The 15873-nt window shown below is 37.9% G+C and overlaps 1 protein-coding gene across 1 annotated transcript in view; it reads right to left on the bottom strand.

The window, feature by feature from the left end:
• The window catches only part of LOC109457484 (mpv17-like protein 2), a 33132-nt gene extending 18443 nt beyond the window's left edge, over positions 1-14689 (bottom strand). The window contains 1 exon segment of the mRNA XM_019750415.2: positions 14602-14689. Coding sequence (XP_019605974.2) covers positions 14602-14689 — 88 coding nt within the window.
• Between the last annotated feature and the right edge of the window lie 1184 nt (positions 14690-15873).

Here is a 15873-nt window from a genome sequence, read left to right as displayed (position 1 = left end):
TCTTAGTGAGCAGCCAGGCACTATTTCTTGGAAAACTATCAGAGTCTGCAGGCCTCAGGCAGGTGGTGACTGTCCTCACTGTGCTCTGAAACTTTTGCTGAGCACCACAAGGCTCAGCACTGGCACCAAATCAGAATCTACATTAACCTGGTGACCACCACTCTTCCCACTCTAGTAACTCCCTGAGGCCCTGCTTCACCCAGCTTGCATACTGCATGAGGCTTTATCAATGGCTGAACCTTAGGGGAGCTGGCAGGTGGCAGCAGGTCTCAGGGTGTCCTAGCTTTTATGGATATGCCCGGTACTGGTAGCAGCTGTCCTCAGTTCCCAATGTGGCCTCTCCCATGTGCCTCCAGGTTTAGCAAAGGCAGGGAACAACCACAGATCACTTTGTAGTTCCTACGTCTCTTGGCAGTCCCTGGTCCGTTACGTGCAGTGAGTGACCTGGACCTGAACTGGAACCCCTGCCAAGAGGCTCTAGAACCAACATACTTGGAGGTTGACTTCAGACCACAGCAGAGCACTGCCCAATTGGTCTCACAAGCAGCACACACAAAGGACAGACTCAACAGGCATCAGAGCTCACTGGAATGACTACCATATAGCCTATAAGCTGTGACATGGCCAAACCCCACAGCCAATCAGCCTGAGGGTCAATCCCACCCAGGCTCAATTATAACAGGAGAGTACACACAACCCATACAAAGGACACTCCTGGAGCACCCAAAGCAGGTGATCAAGGAGACTGTGCTAGGGCCCCACAGGGTACCTACCACATAAGGCCACCCAGACAAGACTGGGAGACAAAGCAGATCTACCTCATAAATGGAAACAAACACAGAGAGGCAGCCAAAATGAGGAAATGAAGACATACATCCCAAATGAAAGAACAGGAGAAAACTCCAGAAAAAGAACTAAATGAAATGGAGGCAAGCAACCTACAGATACAGAGTTCAAAACAATGGTTATAAGGATGCTCAAAGAATTTAGTGAGAACTTCAACAGAGAGATACCAAGCATAAAAAAAGGACATAAAAACCATATAAAAGAACCTTTCAGAGGGGGCAACCATATGTCTCAGCTGGTTAGAGCGCAAGCTCTTAACAACAAGGTCGCTGGTTTGAGTCCCACACGGGCCAGTGAACTGCGCCCTCCACAACTAGATTGAAAATGATGGCTTGAGCTTGGAGCTGAGCCACTGGTGGGTGGCCGGATGGCTCAGTGGTTAGAGCACTTGGTGCTCATAACACCAAGGTTGCTGGTTCGAGTCCCACATGGGCCAGTGAGCTGTGCCTTCCATGACTAGATTGACATGACTTGGAGCTGAGCTGCACCCTCACCCCAAACTAAATTGAAAAAACAACGACTTGACATCTGGAAAAACATACTGTTCCCCAATATTCCCCAATTAAAAAAAAAAAGAACCAGTCAGAAGTGAAGAATACAATAACTGAAATGAACAGTGCACTAGAAGGAATCACCAGCAGACTATATGAAGCAAGATCAAATCAGCAATTTGGAAGACAAGGCTGAAAACACCCAATTGGAACAGTTCCGCTAGTTCTGCAGAAAACATCCAATTGGAACAGCAAAAAGATAGAAAGAAAAAATGAGGATAGTTTAAGAAACCTCTGGAATCAAGCATAACAGCATTCACATTATGAGGGTACCAGAAGAAGAGTGAAAGCAAGGGATTGAGAAACTATTTGAAGAAATAATAACTGAAGACTTTCCTAACCTGGCAAAGGATATAGACATATAAGCCCAGGAAGTGCAGAGAGTCCCAAACAGGATGAACCTAACAAGCCCACACCAAGACACATTATAATTAAAATGGCAAAGGTTAAAGACAAAGAGAGAATTCTAAAAGCAGCAAGAGAAAGGCAACTAGTAACTTATAAGGGAGCTCCCATAAGATTGTCAGAGAATTTCTCAACAGAAACTTTGCAGGCTTGAAGGGATTGGCACAAAACATTCAACATGATTAAAATCAAGCACCTACAACCAAGGGTACTCTACCAAGCAAGGCTATCATTTTAAATCGAAGGACAAATAAAGAGCTTCCCAGATGAGAAAAAAACTAAAGGAGTTCATCACTACCAAACCAATATTACAAGGAATGTTAGAGGGACTACTTTAAGATGAAAAAGCAAAAATCAAAATTATGAGTAATAAAATGGTAATAGCTACATATCTATCAACAATTGCTTTCAATGTAAATGGATTAAATGCTCCAACCAAAAGACATAGGAAGGCTGAATGGATAAGAAAACAAAACCCTTACATATGCTGCCTACGAGATTCACTTCAGATTGAAAGACACACACAGATGGGAAGTAAAAGGATGGAAGGGGATGTTTTGTGAAGATGGAAACAAAAAATAAACAAGAAAGCCTTGGGTAGTGGTGTGTATACCAGACAAAATAGACTTAAAAGAAAAAAAAAGACCATAACAAGAGACAATGAAGGACCCAGTAATCCCATTTCTGGGTATTTATCCAAAGAAACCCAAAATCCTACTTCAAGGGGATATGTGCATCCACGTTCATTGCAACATTGTTTACAATGGCCAATATGTGCAGACAGCCTGGGTGTCCATTGATGGAAAAATGGATAAAGTGGAAGTATATATACAGTGGAATATTTCTTGGCCATGAAAGGGAATGGGTTCTTGCCATCTACAGTGGCATGGATGAACCTGCAGGACATTTTGATGAGTAGTGTGTCAGGCAGAGAAAGACTGATGCAATGTGATTTCGCTTATATGTGGGATCTAAAGAACAAAATAAGCAAAACAGAAACAAACTCACAGATACAGAAAATATTTTGATGGTTGCCTGATGGAGGTGTGTTGGGGATGAGTGAAAAAAGGGGAAGGGATTAAGAAATAACAACTGGTTGTTACAAAGTAGTTATCAGATATAGGGTATAACATAAGGAATATAGTCAATAATATTGTAATAATTAGGTATGTGTCAGATGGGTACTAGATTTATTGAGGTGTTAGATGGCAGGAGATTGGGGGATGGGTGAAAAAATTGAAGGGATTAAGAAGTACAAATCCTAGTGGTTGCCAGAGGATAAGGGGGTTGGGGGGTGGGGGGTGGGAGATGAGGGTAAGGGGATTGAATATATGGTGATGGAAGGAGAACTGACTCTGGGTGATGAACACACAATGGGATTTATAGATGATGTAATACAGAATTGTACACCTGAAATCTATGTAATTTTACTAACAATTGTCACCCCAATAAATTTAATTTTAAAAAAAAAGTACAAATCCATAGTTACAAACTAGTCATGGGGATGTAAAGTAAAGCATAGGGAATATGGTCAATGATATGGTAATAACTATGTGTAGTGCCAGGTGGGTACTAGACTAGTCAGGGGATCACTTCTTAAATTATATAAATGCTTAACCACTATGCTGTACACCTGAAATTAATATAAAGTAACATTGAATGTCAAATGTAATTGAAAAACTAAACAATGGGGGAAAGGTGAAGGAGAATAAGAGGTCCATATTTCCAGGTATAGAACAAATAAGTCATGGGGATGTAATGTAAGCATAGGGAATATAGTCAATAATATTGTGATAGCACGGTGCGGTGTCAGATGGTTGCTGGACTTACCATGGAGATCACTACTTTAGGTATATAAACGTTGAATAACTACAATGTACCCCTAAAACTAACATAATATTGCATGTTAACTATATTTTTAATAAAAATCTTTAAAAAAAAAAAAAAAGACTATGGGCTAAAGCCCACAATCCAGTTTAACACTGATGTTGTTTTCTTTTGGAGAGTACAAAGAGAAAGTCAATTTAAAATGATGACATTGAAGGTCTAAGAAGTTACTTCATCTTGGATGTCTTTTTAAATTAAAAGTGGGCAGTTTTGATCTTAAAATAATTCATTGCACAGTTGGGGTAATGTTTCCTCACAACCTTGGTGAAACATGAATATTGGTTCAATTTTGGCTCTGTACTAACTCAAACCTCTTTTCTATCTGTACACCACTCAGACTGGAACTGACGTCTTCACCTGAAATTAAGACAAGCTGTCTGTACTGTATTGCTGGGTTCCGACAAACCCATCCGTCATTCACAAGGAAAGCACAACTCAAGGCCAAGGAATTTGAGAACTGTCTGTCACTCACTGGGTGTTTACTTAAACAATAGAGCCCATGTTAAGCTTGTCACTTAGAAAACACATGTTATAAGATCTTGGGGCTATAATTCATTGGTGGAAGAGACTTTTTGCTGAGTGAGAGGTTTCTAAAAATACCTTGGGAGTCAGTAAAAGACTGCTTATGACCCCTCAGACTCTGTCATCTTCTCTCAACCCATCCAAATTAATGTAAAAACTATCAGAAGTAACAGGGACCTGTCAAACGAGTTAGTTTATTTCTAGCTGAATGCTGTTTTAGCTGAATTCTGTTTATTTTTGTTTTAACTGAATTGTAAGCCTTAAATAAATGAATAAAGATCAACATGTTCTCAACAGCAATTAAAATATTTGAACCATAAGGATAAAAAAATGTATAAAGCTACATCATAAAAAAAAAAAAAAAAAAAAAAAAAAAGCATTTTCTTTCATCGTTAAGAGGCAGTTCTGGGGAGTTCCTATTCTAGGAAGAGGGAGTAGATGTAATTTTCCCTATTCCTCTCATCAGCCACAACTGAAAACACTGACATTACATACAAAACAAACATAAGAAGACGCTGTAAGGTGGGAAAAGGAGGCAGACTGAGAAGAGGACTTGAGATCTGAGAAAAAACATAACGGTTAATTCTTGAGTTTTCTTTTTGTCTCATGTATCTCCGGCTTTGAGCTAAAGAAGCTGGTAACCCATAATTGTCAATGGGTGTGGATCAAAAAAGCCCCAACAAATACCTTTCTCTAGCTAGAGAAATCAAGAAAGAGTCAGTCTAGCAAGACAGAAATCTTTTAGACAATAACCACTTTACTCTAACCAAGCACCACAGAAAAAGTTACGGCCCCACCCCAGAAAATTATGCTGAGTGAAAAAAGCCAATTCCCCCAAATTACATATGACATGATTTCATTTAAGTAACCTTTTTGAAATGATAGCTCACTCAAAAGTTGGCAACGTGATGTATTAACAGAAGCTCTCAATTCCTCACCATGTGGACCTCTCCATAGGGACTGCTTGGATGTCTTCATGACATCACAGCCAGCTTCTCTCAGAGTGAGTGATCCAAGAGATAGCAAGGTACAAGCTGTATATATATTTTTGTGTGACATACCCTCAAAAGTCACATTTCATCATTTATGTAATTTTCCATTGGCTACATAGGTCAGTCATATTCAATGTAAAAGAGGACTACACAAGGATATGAATATCAAGAAATGAGAACGATTGGGAGCCAATTTGGAAGCTGGTTACCATAGTAGAATAGAAAATATCAGAGAGCAAAACAAGAATCCTTAGGAAGAAATGTGAGTATTACAACATCTACTCAGCCAACTACTATGAGTAATCTGAGAGAAACAGTGGAGCCGATGTGATAAATGCACACATCAGCTAAGAAAGAGTCATTTAATATTTTATTCACTGGCATCTTGTTTGATTATTTGGAATGTGATGATCAATCTTTTCACTTTAATGGGAGAATTAATGTTGAATGTTTTATGGTTTAACTTTATATTAATATAATTCATAGTTATGAAGAGAACTATGAAAGTATTTTTCCACTGTTAGCAAAGTGTTACGATTTCACAACTTTCAAATAAGTTTTGTTACAAATTTTCAGTGTGCTTTTCACAAAGTATATTAGGAAATACAACATTTTTCTAGTAGGAAAATTATATCACTATGACAAAACTGGTACAATTTTTTCTTAAAATATATGGTTTTATTATTAGACAAGAAAAATGATAAAGTAAAAAAATAGAGAGAGGTATGTTCAAGTTCAAGTGTTGGATCTGGAGATATAAGTAGTAATAATATTAAAAATAGCTTTCACTGCAATAATAAGTAACCTTAGACTTTATTTAAACTACTTTGTTTTTTAAAAAAAAAAAGTTATTATGTGCAAGACCTAGCAATAAAGAATTTTTAAAATATAATTTTTAACAAGAGTGCAAAACCCAAGGAAACTAAGAGAGATCTCAATTTCTAATAATACACTTACAAATGAAAGCTTAAACTTCCAAATTTAAAAAGTCACTTGGATTGCATTGTTGTATACACCTGAAACTAATTTTAAAAATTAATTAATTAATTAACAAGAAAGTCACCTGGAAACAATTCAAATATTGTCAAAGAAAGAAAGGGGGGGAAAAAAACCCATACAGTTACCTGCCTGTAATGATTACTTTCATGTGTCAACTTGACCAGGCCAAGGAGTGCCCCAATTAAACATTATTTTTGGGTGTGTCTATGAGGCTCTTTCCAGGTGAGATCAGCATCTAAATCGGTGGACTCAGTAAAGTAGGCTGCCCTCCCCAATGAGGGTGGGCATCATCCAGCCTTTTGAGGTACTGAATAGAACAAAAAAGCAGAGCAAGGAGGAATTCACCTCTTTTTACTTCTTGCCTACATGTCTGAGCTGCAACATCGGTCTTCTCCTACCCTTGGACTGGAATTTACACCATCTGCTCCCCTGGTTCTCAGGCCTTTGGACTTGGACTTGAATTACACCACTGGCTTTCCTGGGTTTTAGTTTACAGATGGCAGATAGTGGGGCTTCTCAGCTTCCATAATCGCATGAGCAAATGCCTCATAATAAATCTCTTCCTTTTAGACCCTATTGATTCTGTTTCTCTGGAGAATCCTGAGTAATCCACAGTGACATCAAAATATGTGACAAAAGAGAAAATCATTCACAGTGCTGAAAAATTCTTCTAGAATTGTGGAATATGGTGTGTTTGGTGTGTTCAACTACTTATAGTAAATCAACTAATAAATTTAAATATATCTTTAGTTTTTATTTAATCTGGAAGTATTGCAGAAAATGTAGACGCTTATTGTGGTTTAAGTCTAGTATAGATTTTGTTCAGAGTAATATCAATAGAGATACATGTGACTTGAAATTTAAGAGTCAGAATAGTTTTATCAGTAAATTAGAAGTAGTATTATATCCTAAGGGGAAATGTCAGAGAGTAGTGACATCCTTAAAAATGTCACTTAAAAAGGGTGCAGAGTGGTGGTCCTCATCATATCTCTTTTTAATACACAGGTTCAGTTGCAGCAAAAATATAGATCATGGTAGAATAGTGGACTGCTATAAACATAACCAAAGGATAGCCCCAATCATAGCTGCTGTGCTATAATTTTAACATGCTACGTTTGATGGAACAGAATGACAAATTCTGGCATATGGTATGCAGCTATTAATCTGGCAAATGCAGTCTTTTAAATCCTTACCAGGAAAAAAAAATCAGAAACAATTCACATTCATTTGCAACATCAATGCACATTCATGGGTCTTGTACCATAAATATATTAATTCTCCTGCTCTCTTTTTATAATATAGTCTAAAGAGACTTTGTCTGGACATTCCACAGAGCATTATGCATGTCAGTTATATTGATGGCATCTTGTTAATCAATCTGGGGGGTTGGGGAGACGATGGAGGGGGGGAGGCAAGTACTTTAAATGCTCTGATAAGAAACATGTGAGTCAAAAAGTGGAAGAAGACCGTGCAATGATTCAAGGACCTGCTCCATTAATGAAGTCATCAAACTGAGTGAGACTGGATGGCCTGGGTCATGCTGAGATGTATTATCCAAGGTAAAGAACCCTTTAGTGCACCATGTACCTCAACCAGTAAGAAAGAGGCACAATGAATAGTAGCCCTCTTCAGATTTTGGAGACAATGTAATGTGCACATTTGGGAATCCAACCCATAGGTCAGATGACTCCAAACACTGCCAGTTTTGAATGTCATCCAGAGCAAGAGAGTGATCTGCAGCAGATTTAGGCTGTGCTACAAGCAGCCCTGCCATGTAAATTACGATCCAGCAAATCCTGTGGTGTTAGGGGCATCTGTGGTAGGTAGGGAGGGATGCTCTGTGGTTCTGGCAAGTCTCAAACAGGAGAGCTGGGCTGCAGACCTCCCGTGTTCTGGAAGCAGACAATTACAAGTATGTATCATTTGAAAAGCACCTTCTGCTTTTTTTTATCATCTCTCCAAAATTCTCCAACTGAAATTGATGGTCATATAAAAATAGAAGTCCAATTTCCATAGTTTCCCATATGGGTAACTATTTTTTCCAAAACCACTGTTGTAAAGTCCACTCTTTCCTCAGTGCTCTGCAATCCTCCCTCTGTTTTATATTAAGCATCGCTAGATGTACAAAGGTCTGACGACTAGGTTTGCAAACTCATCCTAGAAAAAGTGCTACATACCTCATTGCTGAATATCACTATGGTCACCTTTGAAGTACTCCCCTTGGGCAGCTATGCACCAACGCCAGTGCCTAGTCCACCCTTCAAAGCAATTTTGGAACTCTGTTTCTGGAATGGCCTTCAGAGCTGTCGTCGTATTACCTTCGTGTCCTGAATGTCATCCAAATGTCTTCTTTCAATATTTCCTTTATCTGCAGGTAAAGAAGGAAGTCATTGGGGGCCAGATCAGGTGAGTAGGGAGGGTGTTCCAACACAGTGATTTGTTAGTGGCTAAAACCTCCCTCACAGATAGTGCCGTGTGAACTGGTGCAAGAGCCATGAATTGTTGGCGAAAAGTTAGACCAAATTATTGGTCTAACTTTTTCACGCAGCCTTTTCATCACTTCCAAATAGTGAACTTGGTAAACTGTTTGCCCAGTTGGTACAAATTCATAATGAATAATCCCTCTGATATCAAAAAAGGTTAGCATCATCATTGTAACAAGTTCACAAACTTAATTGTCAGACTTTTGTACAAATGTGATGAGTGTGCTTTTGAGGTCTCTGTTCTGTTCCACCCACCGGTCTCCTCATCTATCTCTGTGCTAATACCTCACTTTCTTAATTACTAACTCTTTATTAAAATTCTAGTACTGGTAAGGTAAAATTCTAGTATCTCATATCTCATTACCTTGTTCATCTTTGGAGGCTATTTTTGGCCTTTTGCTCTTCTATATACATTTGCAAATCAAGTTTGTCGGGTTCCTTGAAAAACCCAGTTAGAATTTATTTTTCATATTTCATTTAAGTATTTAAAATTATATATACCTCTTTCATACATTAATTATAAGGGTAAATATTGTTTCAAGAGACTTTGTTCTATATCTGTGTGTGTTGTATCTGTGTGTGTGCATACATACACATGTATCAGGACATGTGTCCCTGTCAAAAACCGTGAAAACCACTGCCCTTGGTCATACAAAGTCTATTGACACTGGCTCCCTTGGGGCTTCCTCTTTTCCATTTGGTGTGTATTTCCTTACTGACTAAATTAAACTATTTTTAATCCCCATGCTTAAAAAAACTTTTTCAGTTACAGTTGACATACAATATTATATTAGTTTCAAGTATGCAACATAGTCATTAAACACTTATATAACTTATGAAGTGATCACACCAATAAGTCTGGTACCCAAATGACACCACACATAGTTATTACAATATTATTGACTATATTCCCTATGCTGTACTTTATATTCCCGATAAACCCTATGTTTTTATTTCTGGGTTCCATACAGATCTCTAGGGGAGAACTGCGGACAGTGGTGATGGAGTTTCCAAGGGGCTGCAAGAAAAAAATCCAGGGAGTTTCCTGCCTTCCTCAGATTTCACCAATGACCCATCTCTTACACACCTATTTGTGCGATCAGGTGGGAATTGCTATTGGTTTTTTAGATGGCCTTCTTAACCCTTACCAGACAGTTTGGGAATTTGTAAAAGGAGACAGGAAATAATAGGAAATAAAGAAATATTAGAAATGCCCTTACTCTTACGAAAAGTTTGAAGACAAGTGGACTATTGGCCACCAATGTCTTGGAATTCTAACAGATAAACCTCAACGCGCCCTCTGCTGGCAGCCTGCGTTAACCACCACTACTCAATAATTACAAAATAAGGCGGACTTCATTGGTACATACTGTTTTAAGCTGGTGATCACACATAGGGAGTTACATTTATATTTACTATTATGTTCTCCAACTGAAAACGTGGAATTAAAGCACCATAGATAAAATAGCTCTAAGTTATACAGAATCTATAGTTACAAGACTTTAAAAAATAAGTTTCAACTATTATACACAAATCTAAACACTTTGAAAATGAAACGGACTAATCATTTGTAATTATTCAGAATAATTTTTATATTACAAATAACTTTTTTGGAAATTTTTTATTATGAACAGGTGTCAATATTCCTGGAATAATTATGTCATATGTCTATACTTCTAATTTTAAATTATTCCCTGGTTAAAAACAAATACATAACTGTCCTTTTTCAGTCTTTATGTAAAATTTCTAACTACTAAGAAAAATGACCATAAAAAAGAATAAAAAATAAATTCTTTGGAATTATGAAAATTAAATTCGCATTTACTGTAGTTAATAGTTTATTACTATAGTAAGACCTTAAATATAGCTAAATAAAACTAAGTGGAGAGGTTAAATAACATCTTGAAAATTCATATCATCCAAAAGAAAAAGGTACAAAAAAAATTCATATCATCCGTATTAATAATTTCTAAACTGATAATTATTCCTATGCCAGCATGGTCATAGGAAGATATTTAAAATATCAGCATCATTTATCTTGCTCAACAAAAATAACTTTGTGCATGTACACACTAATACGTACGGCACCTGTTTATCTTTACTTTTATTAATTAATTTGCTATTAGTAAACATTTTTTTAAACTTTTATTTATTTTAAGTGTGTTTTTCCAGGACACATCAGCTCCAAGTTAAGTAGCTGTTTCAATCTAGTTGTGGGGGGCGCAGTTCACAGTGGCCCATGCAAGTATCAAACCAGCAACCTTGTTGTTAAGAGCACCGTGCTGTAACCGAGCTAACCGGCCATCCTATAAATTTTCTGTATTATCAGTTAGGACATTCCTGATTAATAATAGTCTATTGATTATAAGTAGATCATTGGGTGAAAACACAACTATACAAAATTCTATTTTTAAAATGGTGAGGATAAAATTGGGAAACTGTGGGGCAAAAGCCTACAACAGGGTTATGACTTTAATAGACAAATATAAGCTATCTGTTTACTGCCACATCCCTTCAGAGCACTTTGATCTGTATTGAAAGTTTTAATGTTTACTTTTGTTTAATTACATACTTCGCTTCTATAGTAACTCTGAAGCACATAATCTGTTGCAATGTTCCTAAGCTTTTTACATGGTGAATTCTTTTCAGTCACTAAACAATAATAACAATATAATCCTTGTTTAGAACTGTATCTTCTTCCTGAATATCCCTTAATTAGTAAGCAGTAAAATTAAAAGCAACTGCAGCCTTACTTTTGAATAATTAGAAGGAAAAATACAAATTCTGAACTAAGCACTTAAGTCTTGTAGGAATTTACTGCCACCTTCAGGTTTTAATCAAAATGATTGGTACTGCAGATTTTACATTTGAGGAGACAGCCCCTGATTAATGTAGAAATATTAACATTATTTTCTCTTTTGGGGAGCAAAGTGCTATTTAACTTAGGTTGCAGTACAAATGTCTTTCATGATATGTACTCTCACTTTTTCTTGTCTGATTCCTCTGTAACACAATATTGAAAATCGAAAATCAAAGTATATTCTGATACTTTGCATTGTATTAGTCATTGAAACCATAATTATATTCTGGGAGCTCCCAGAAAGTTGTCTAAAATATACTTAAATATCTTTAGACTAAATCTAATGAAAAATTCTTTAAGCCAAATTGTTTTAAATGTTCCCTGTGTCAATGACCTCCAGCCAAAGACCACCAGAAACACATCCATAGTTGAACAAGTTGGGTTTTTTGCTCATTGCAGTGAGAGCACGCACACCATGGGGAACTGTGGGTACCTGAGAAAGAAGGTATCATCAGAAAGGACTTAAAACAAGATTTGGGCTTGTCATGGGAGATTTTGGTTGGGTTCAAGGAAGTGGGGCTTTGCTCTGGATAGGTTACTGTCAGGAAGTGGGGACAGTTCTATGACTATGATCGTAATAAATCTTATGTATGAGACAGAAGGAATGAAGTGAAGCCCAAACTGTAATTGATAAAGCAGCAGCATTCCCATTACCCAGAGTAGGGGGATGGTTAGTATCTTTGTGCTTTGTAGACTGACCTTGTTTTATCTGTACTTGGACATGATTATGAGGGGGAGGTGTCTTATTTGTCTAACTTCATCACAGTCACAGAGTGGCCTTGTTTGATGTTGGTGTTTTAGGAGATTACGTTCAACAGAAGAGCAAAGACAAGCAGTGAGTGCCAGGCAGTTCCTAACGTGTTTCCCCAAAAATAAGAGCGGTTCTTATATTAATTTTTGCTCCAAAATACGCATTAGGGCTTATGTTCAGGGGATGTCACCCTGAAAAATATACTAGGGCTTGTTTTCCGGTTAGGTCTTATTTTCGGGGAAACACAGTAGTTGTCAGGAACTGCTTTTCTATTTCTCACATTGCTGCAATTCTAGCAATACCTTATTTTTTTATTCCTTGAATTTGTGATGAAATTATAGAAGTTTACTATGATTTTTAAGATGGAAATCAACCAACTATGAAGCCCTGTTTTTGTGATAAATTTTCCAAGAGTCAGAAACCCAGGTCAAAAACAAATTATATAAAAAGGAATTCATTAGAAGATCCATGAGAAAGATGGGGTGCAGATGGACGATGTGTCAGCTGGGAGTAGGAATTTAAATGCCAATAAACTACCTGTCCATCGCTCATCTCCTCAGCTCTCTGTGTCATCTTTCTACCCAGGGCAGGAAACTGCCCATAATTCCTAAACATCGCTGTCTTCCCAGTTTCAGCACCAGAGGTAGACTGACTCCCTTTTCACAATGACAGTTTGAAAGATCCCAGGGACAGCCTGAGTTACTATATGCCCAACTAGTCTGACCAACTGTGACCCAGACTGGCAGAGCATGAGAGAAATAGATGCTCCTATTAGAACCATGTGGTTGGGGGAAGAAGCATTTCCTGGAAAAAGTGGAACTGGGGTGTCAGATAGGCAAAAGAATTGGAGTCCAGTAGGGGGTAAAATTTTTTAAAAAATCAGTTCTGGGTTTTAGAAATATAAGGTTTGCTATATTTTTACAGAGGGACAACACAAGAAGCAAGGACATTAGTTAAGTCACGACAATCATCCTGGTAAAATATACTAGAGGCTTAAACTAGGGCAGCATTCGTGCAACTGGAGAAAAAACTATGATATCAGGAAATGTTTCAGAGTTACAATCTATAGGCCTTGATAATTAAATAGATGTGAGGAGTCAAAATAGATAAATAGGATTTATCATGTAACAGGCACTATTCTAAGCACATGACATGCAGTAATTCATTAAATCCTCACCACAACCCTATGAAGTATTAAGTATTATTCTTTCCATTTTCAGATGGGGATAGTGAGGCACAGAAAGGGTAAGAAATTGCCCAAGGCCATACAGCTGGGAAGGCAGCGTTCACACCCAGTTTGTCTCCTCCAAAGTCCGTGAGGTCCATGAATTTAACCACCTGCCACAGCCTCCCCAAGGTCTGAATTTGGATGGGCGGTAACATGAATCAAGGGTGGGAACAAAAGAGGAGTGCACGTAGGGTTGGGAGAGGAATGTCATGAGGAGATATTTGGTTTTCTATGTGTTAAGTTTTAAAAGTGTGAGGAACAGATGGAAGTACCCAGCAGACTTGAAATATGTAACTGGGGTAGAGCGGAGATTAGAATTGCGATTGTCGGGACACAGGTGGCCGCTGAAATCAATGAAGTGAGTGAAAACTTCTCAAAGGACTTGGATGAGGGCCTACCATGCAGCCCGAAGGAAAACAATTAAATAGAAGTAAAAAGAAAGACCATGAAAATTAATGATCAGAATCAGTGTTTCTGATAAGGAAAAACAGTCATCCTCATACACTGTTAGTGGGATTCCAAATTGGTGTGCTTTATTTGCAGGGAAATTTGGCAATATTTAATAAAATAAAAAATTCCTGTACAATTTGACCAACCAATTCTACTTGAAATTTATGCTACAAATATGCTCTTTCCAATGGTCACAGATGTATATACAAATGTTCACTTCAGCCCTATTTGGTAAGAAGGAAGAAAGAGAAGAACGGAGGAAGGGAGAGAGGAAAGGAACCTAAATGTCCATTGATATTGTGCTGATATTCCATCCCATGCACTTCCATGTGGCTACTCCATAAAAATGAATACCACGTAGTCATTAAAAAGAATGAGGTAGATCTGTGGGGACTGACAGGGAAAGGTCACAAGATATGTTTAAAAAAAAGAAGAAAAGAGAAGTGCAGAATATATGTAATATTCCTGTAAATAATAGATCCTGCTATGTCCTATTCTATTTACCGGCAGAAAAAATAACCAATCTAGGGCACAGAATCTTACAGACTCTTTTAAAAGTTCAAAATGGAGGTGGAAAAAGAGGAGGTCAAGAGAACCAGGAGAGGATACATACAGAAGGCATCTTACAGGTGATGGCCAGGGCAGGAGCTTCTCCTTCTTGGGTCTCCTCCTGCTTTGACAGCTTTGGCAGCCTTGCAGAGTGGGCCTCCGCCATGCCCCGCACGGAGAACTGACTTGAGCAGGAGGAAGGAGAGCTCTAAAGAAGGGGAGGGCGGTGAGTGGAACCACCCTTGGGCTCCACTTCCTCTAAGCTTGAGACCTCCAACGGAACCCTTGAGCATGAGCAGCTCAAGTGTGGGTAGGAAAAGCCCACACCAAGTTGGCCCTTGTGTTATTTATGCAGATATAAGTATATTGATAAAATATAAGTTAACACCATGGAGTGAAAACCTCAAATCAAAAACTGCTGTAGTCAATACTTTAAAGAGTATCTGAAGTCTTTGCACTTTAGTATCTCTGCCATTAATAAGGCCATTTTCAAATTCTTTCCATAATAAATGAAATATATTTCTTTCAACATCCCTCTAACAGCAGATGTCGTTTAACCTCTGCTTAAAGCCCTGGTTTTGTAAGCAGTTTAACAGAATCTGTAATCTTTACTAGCAGAAATGAAATGCTACTATGTGGCCCGCTTCTGTACTAGAATTAAGGCATTTCTCGCCTTAAGAGAATGCAACAGTCTCCTGACAAGGTCACCCACCTCCAAGCTATATTGGATATAGGAAAAATGAACTTCAAAAACTGTTATAACATGACTTCTTCCCTTGACTTTCCTTCAATAACAAAATCAGTCTTTGAAAGAGACTACATTAGCTTCAAGCTTAGAAGCAACTTTAGACTTACAGTTGCTTTCTAGGTAGATAGATGTAACAACCATTTTTTCAAAAAGATTAGCAACTTGCTCAGCTTTAGAACTCGAAATGTAAGTACTGCCACAGTGTTTTGCCTCTCATACCTTGAGAAAAACATCATGATCGTACAGTCCTAATATACGATAAATTTAGAAAGAGTAAGCATATCAGAATTCTTACATTTATGTTCATTTTGTTTTGAACATGAAATATATTAATGACTTTTCATTTACACGTTAAAAATAGTTCCTGGCACATGGTAAGCACTCAAATTGTAAGTATTATCACTGGCTGGCCGTGAGTCGAGGGACACACTGGTCCGATAAACTGGCCAGAATGGTAAAGCACATAGTTTAGAAAGAACTTAGAGGGGGCTGTGGGTAAGGCCTGCACAGCACCTTGACAGAGGAAAGATCTCGGTCATCAGGGCACAAAGAAAACACAGTGAAAATAAGATTATAGGACTGCGTCCAGCACAACGCCAGGA

The sequence above is a fragment of the Rhinolophus sinicus genome, linkage group LG03 (assembly GCF_036562045.2).
Source record: "Rhinolophus sinicus isolate RSC01 linkage group LG03, ASM3656204v1, whole genome shotgun sequence".
NCBI lineage: Eukaryota > Metazoa > Chordata > Mammalia > Chiroptera > Rhinolophidae > Rhinolophus > Rhinolophus sinicus.
The sequence above is the reverse complement of the archived record's forward strand: the minus strand, read 5'-3'. Positions and strand labels throughout refer to the sequence as shown.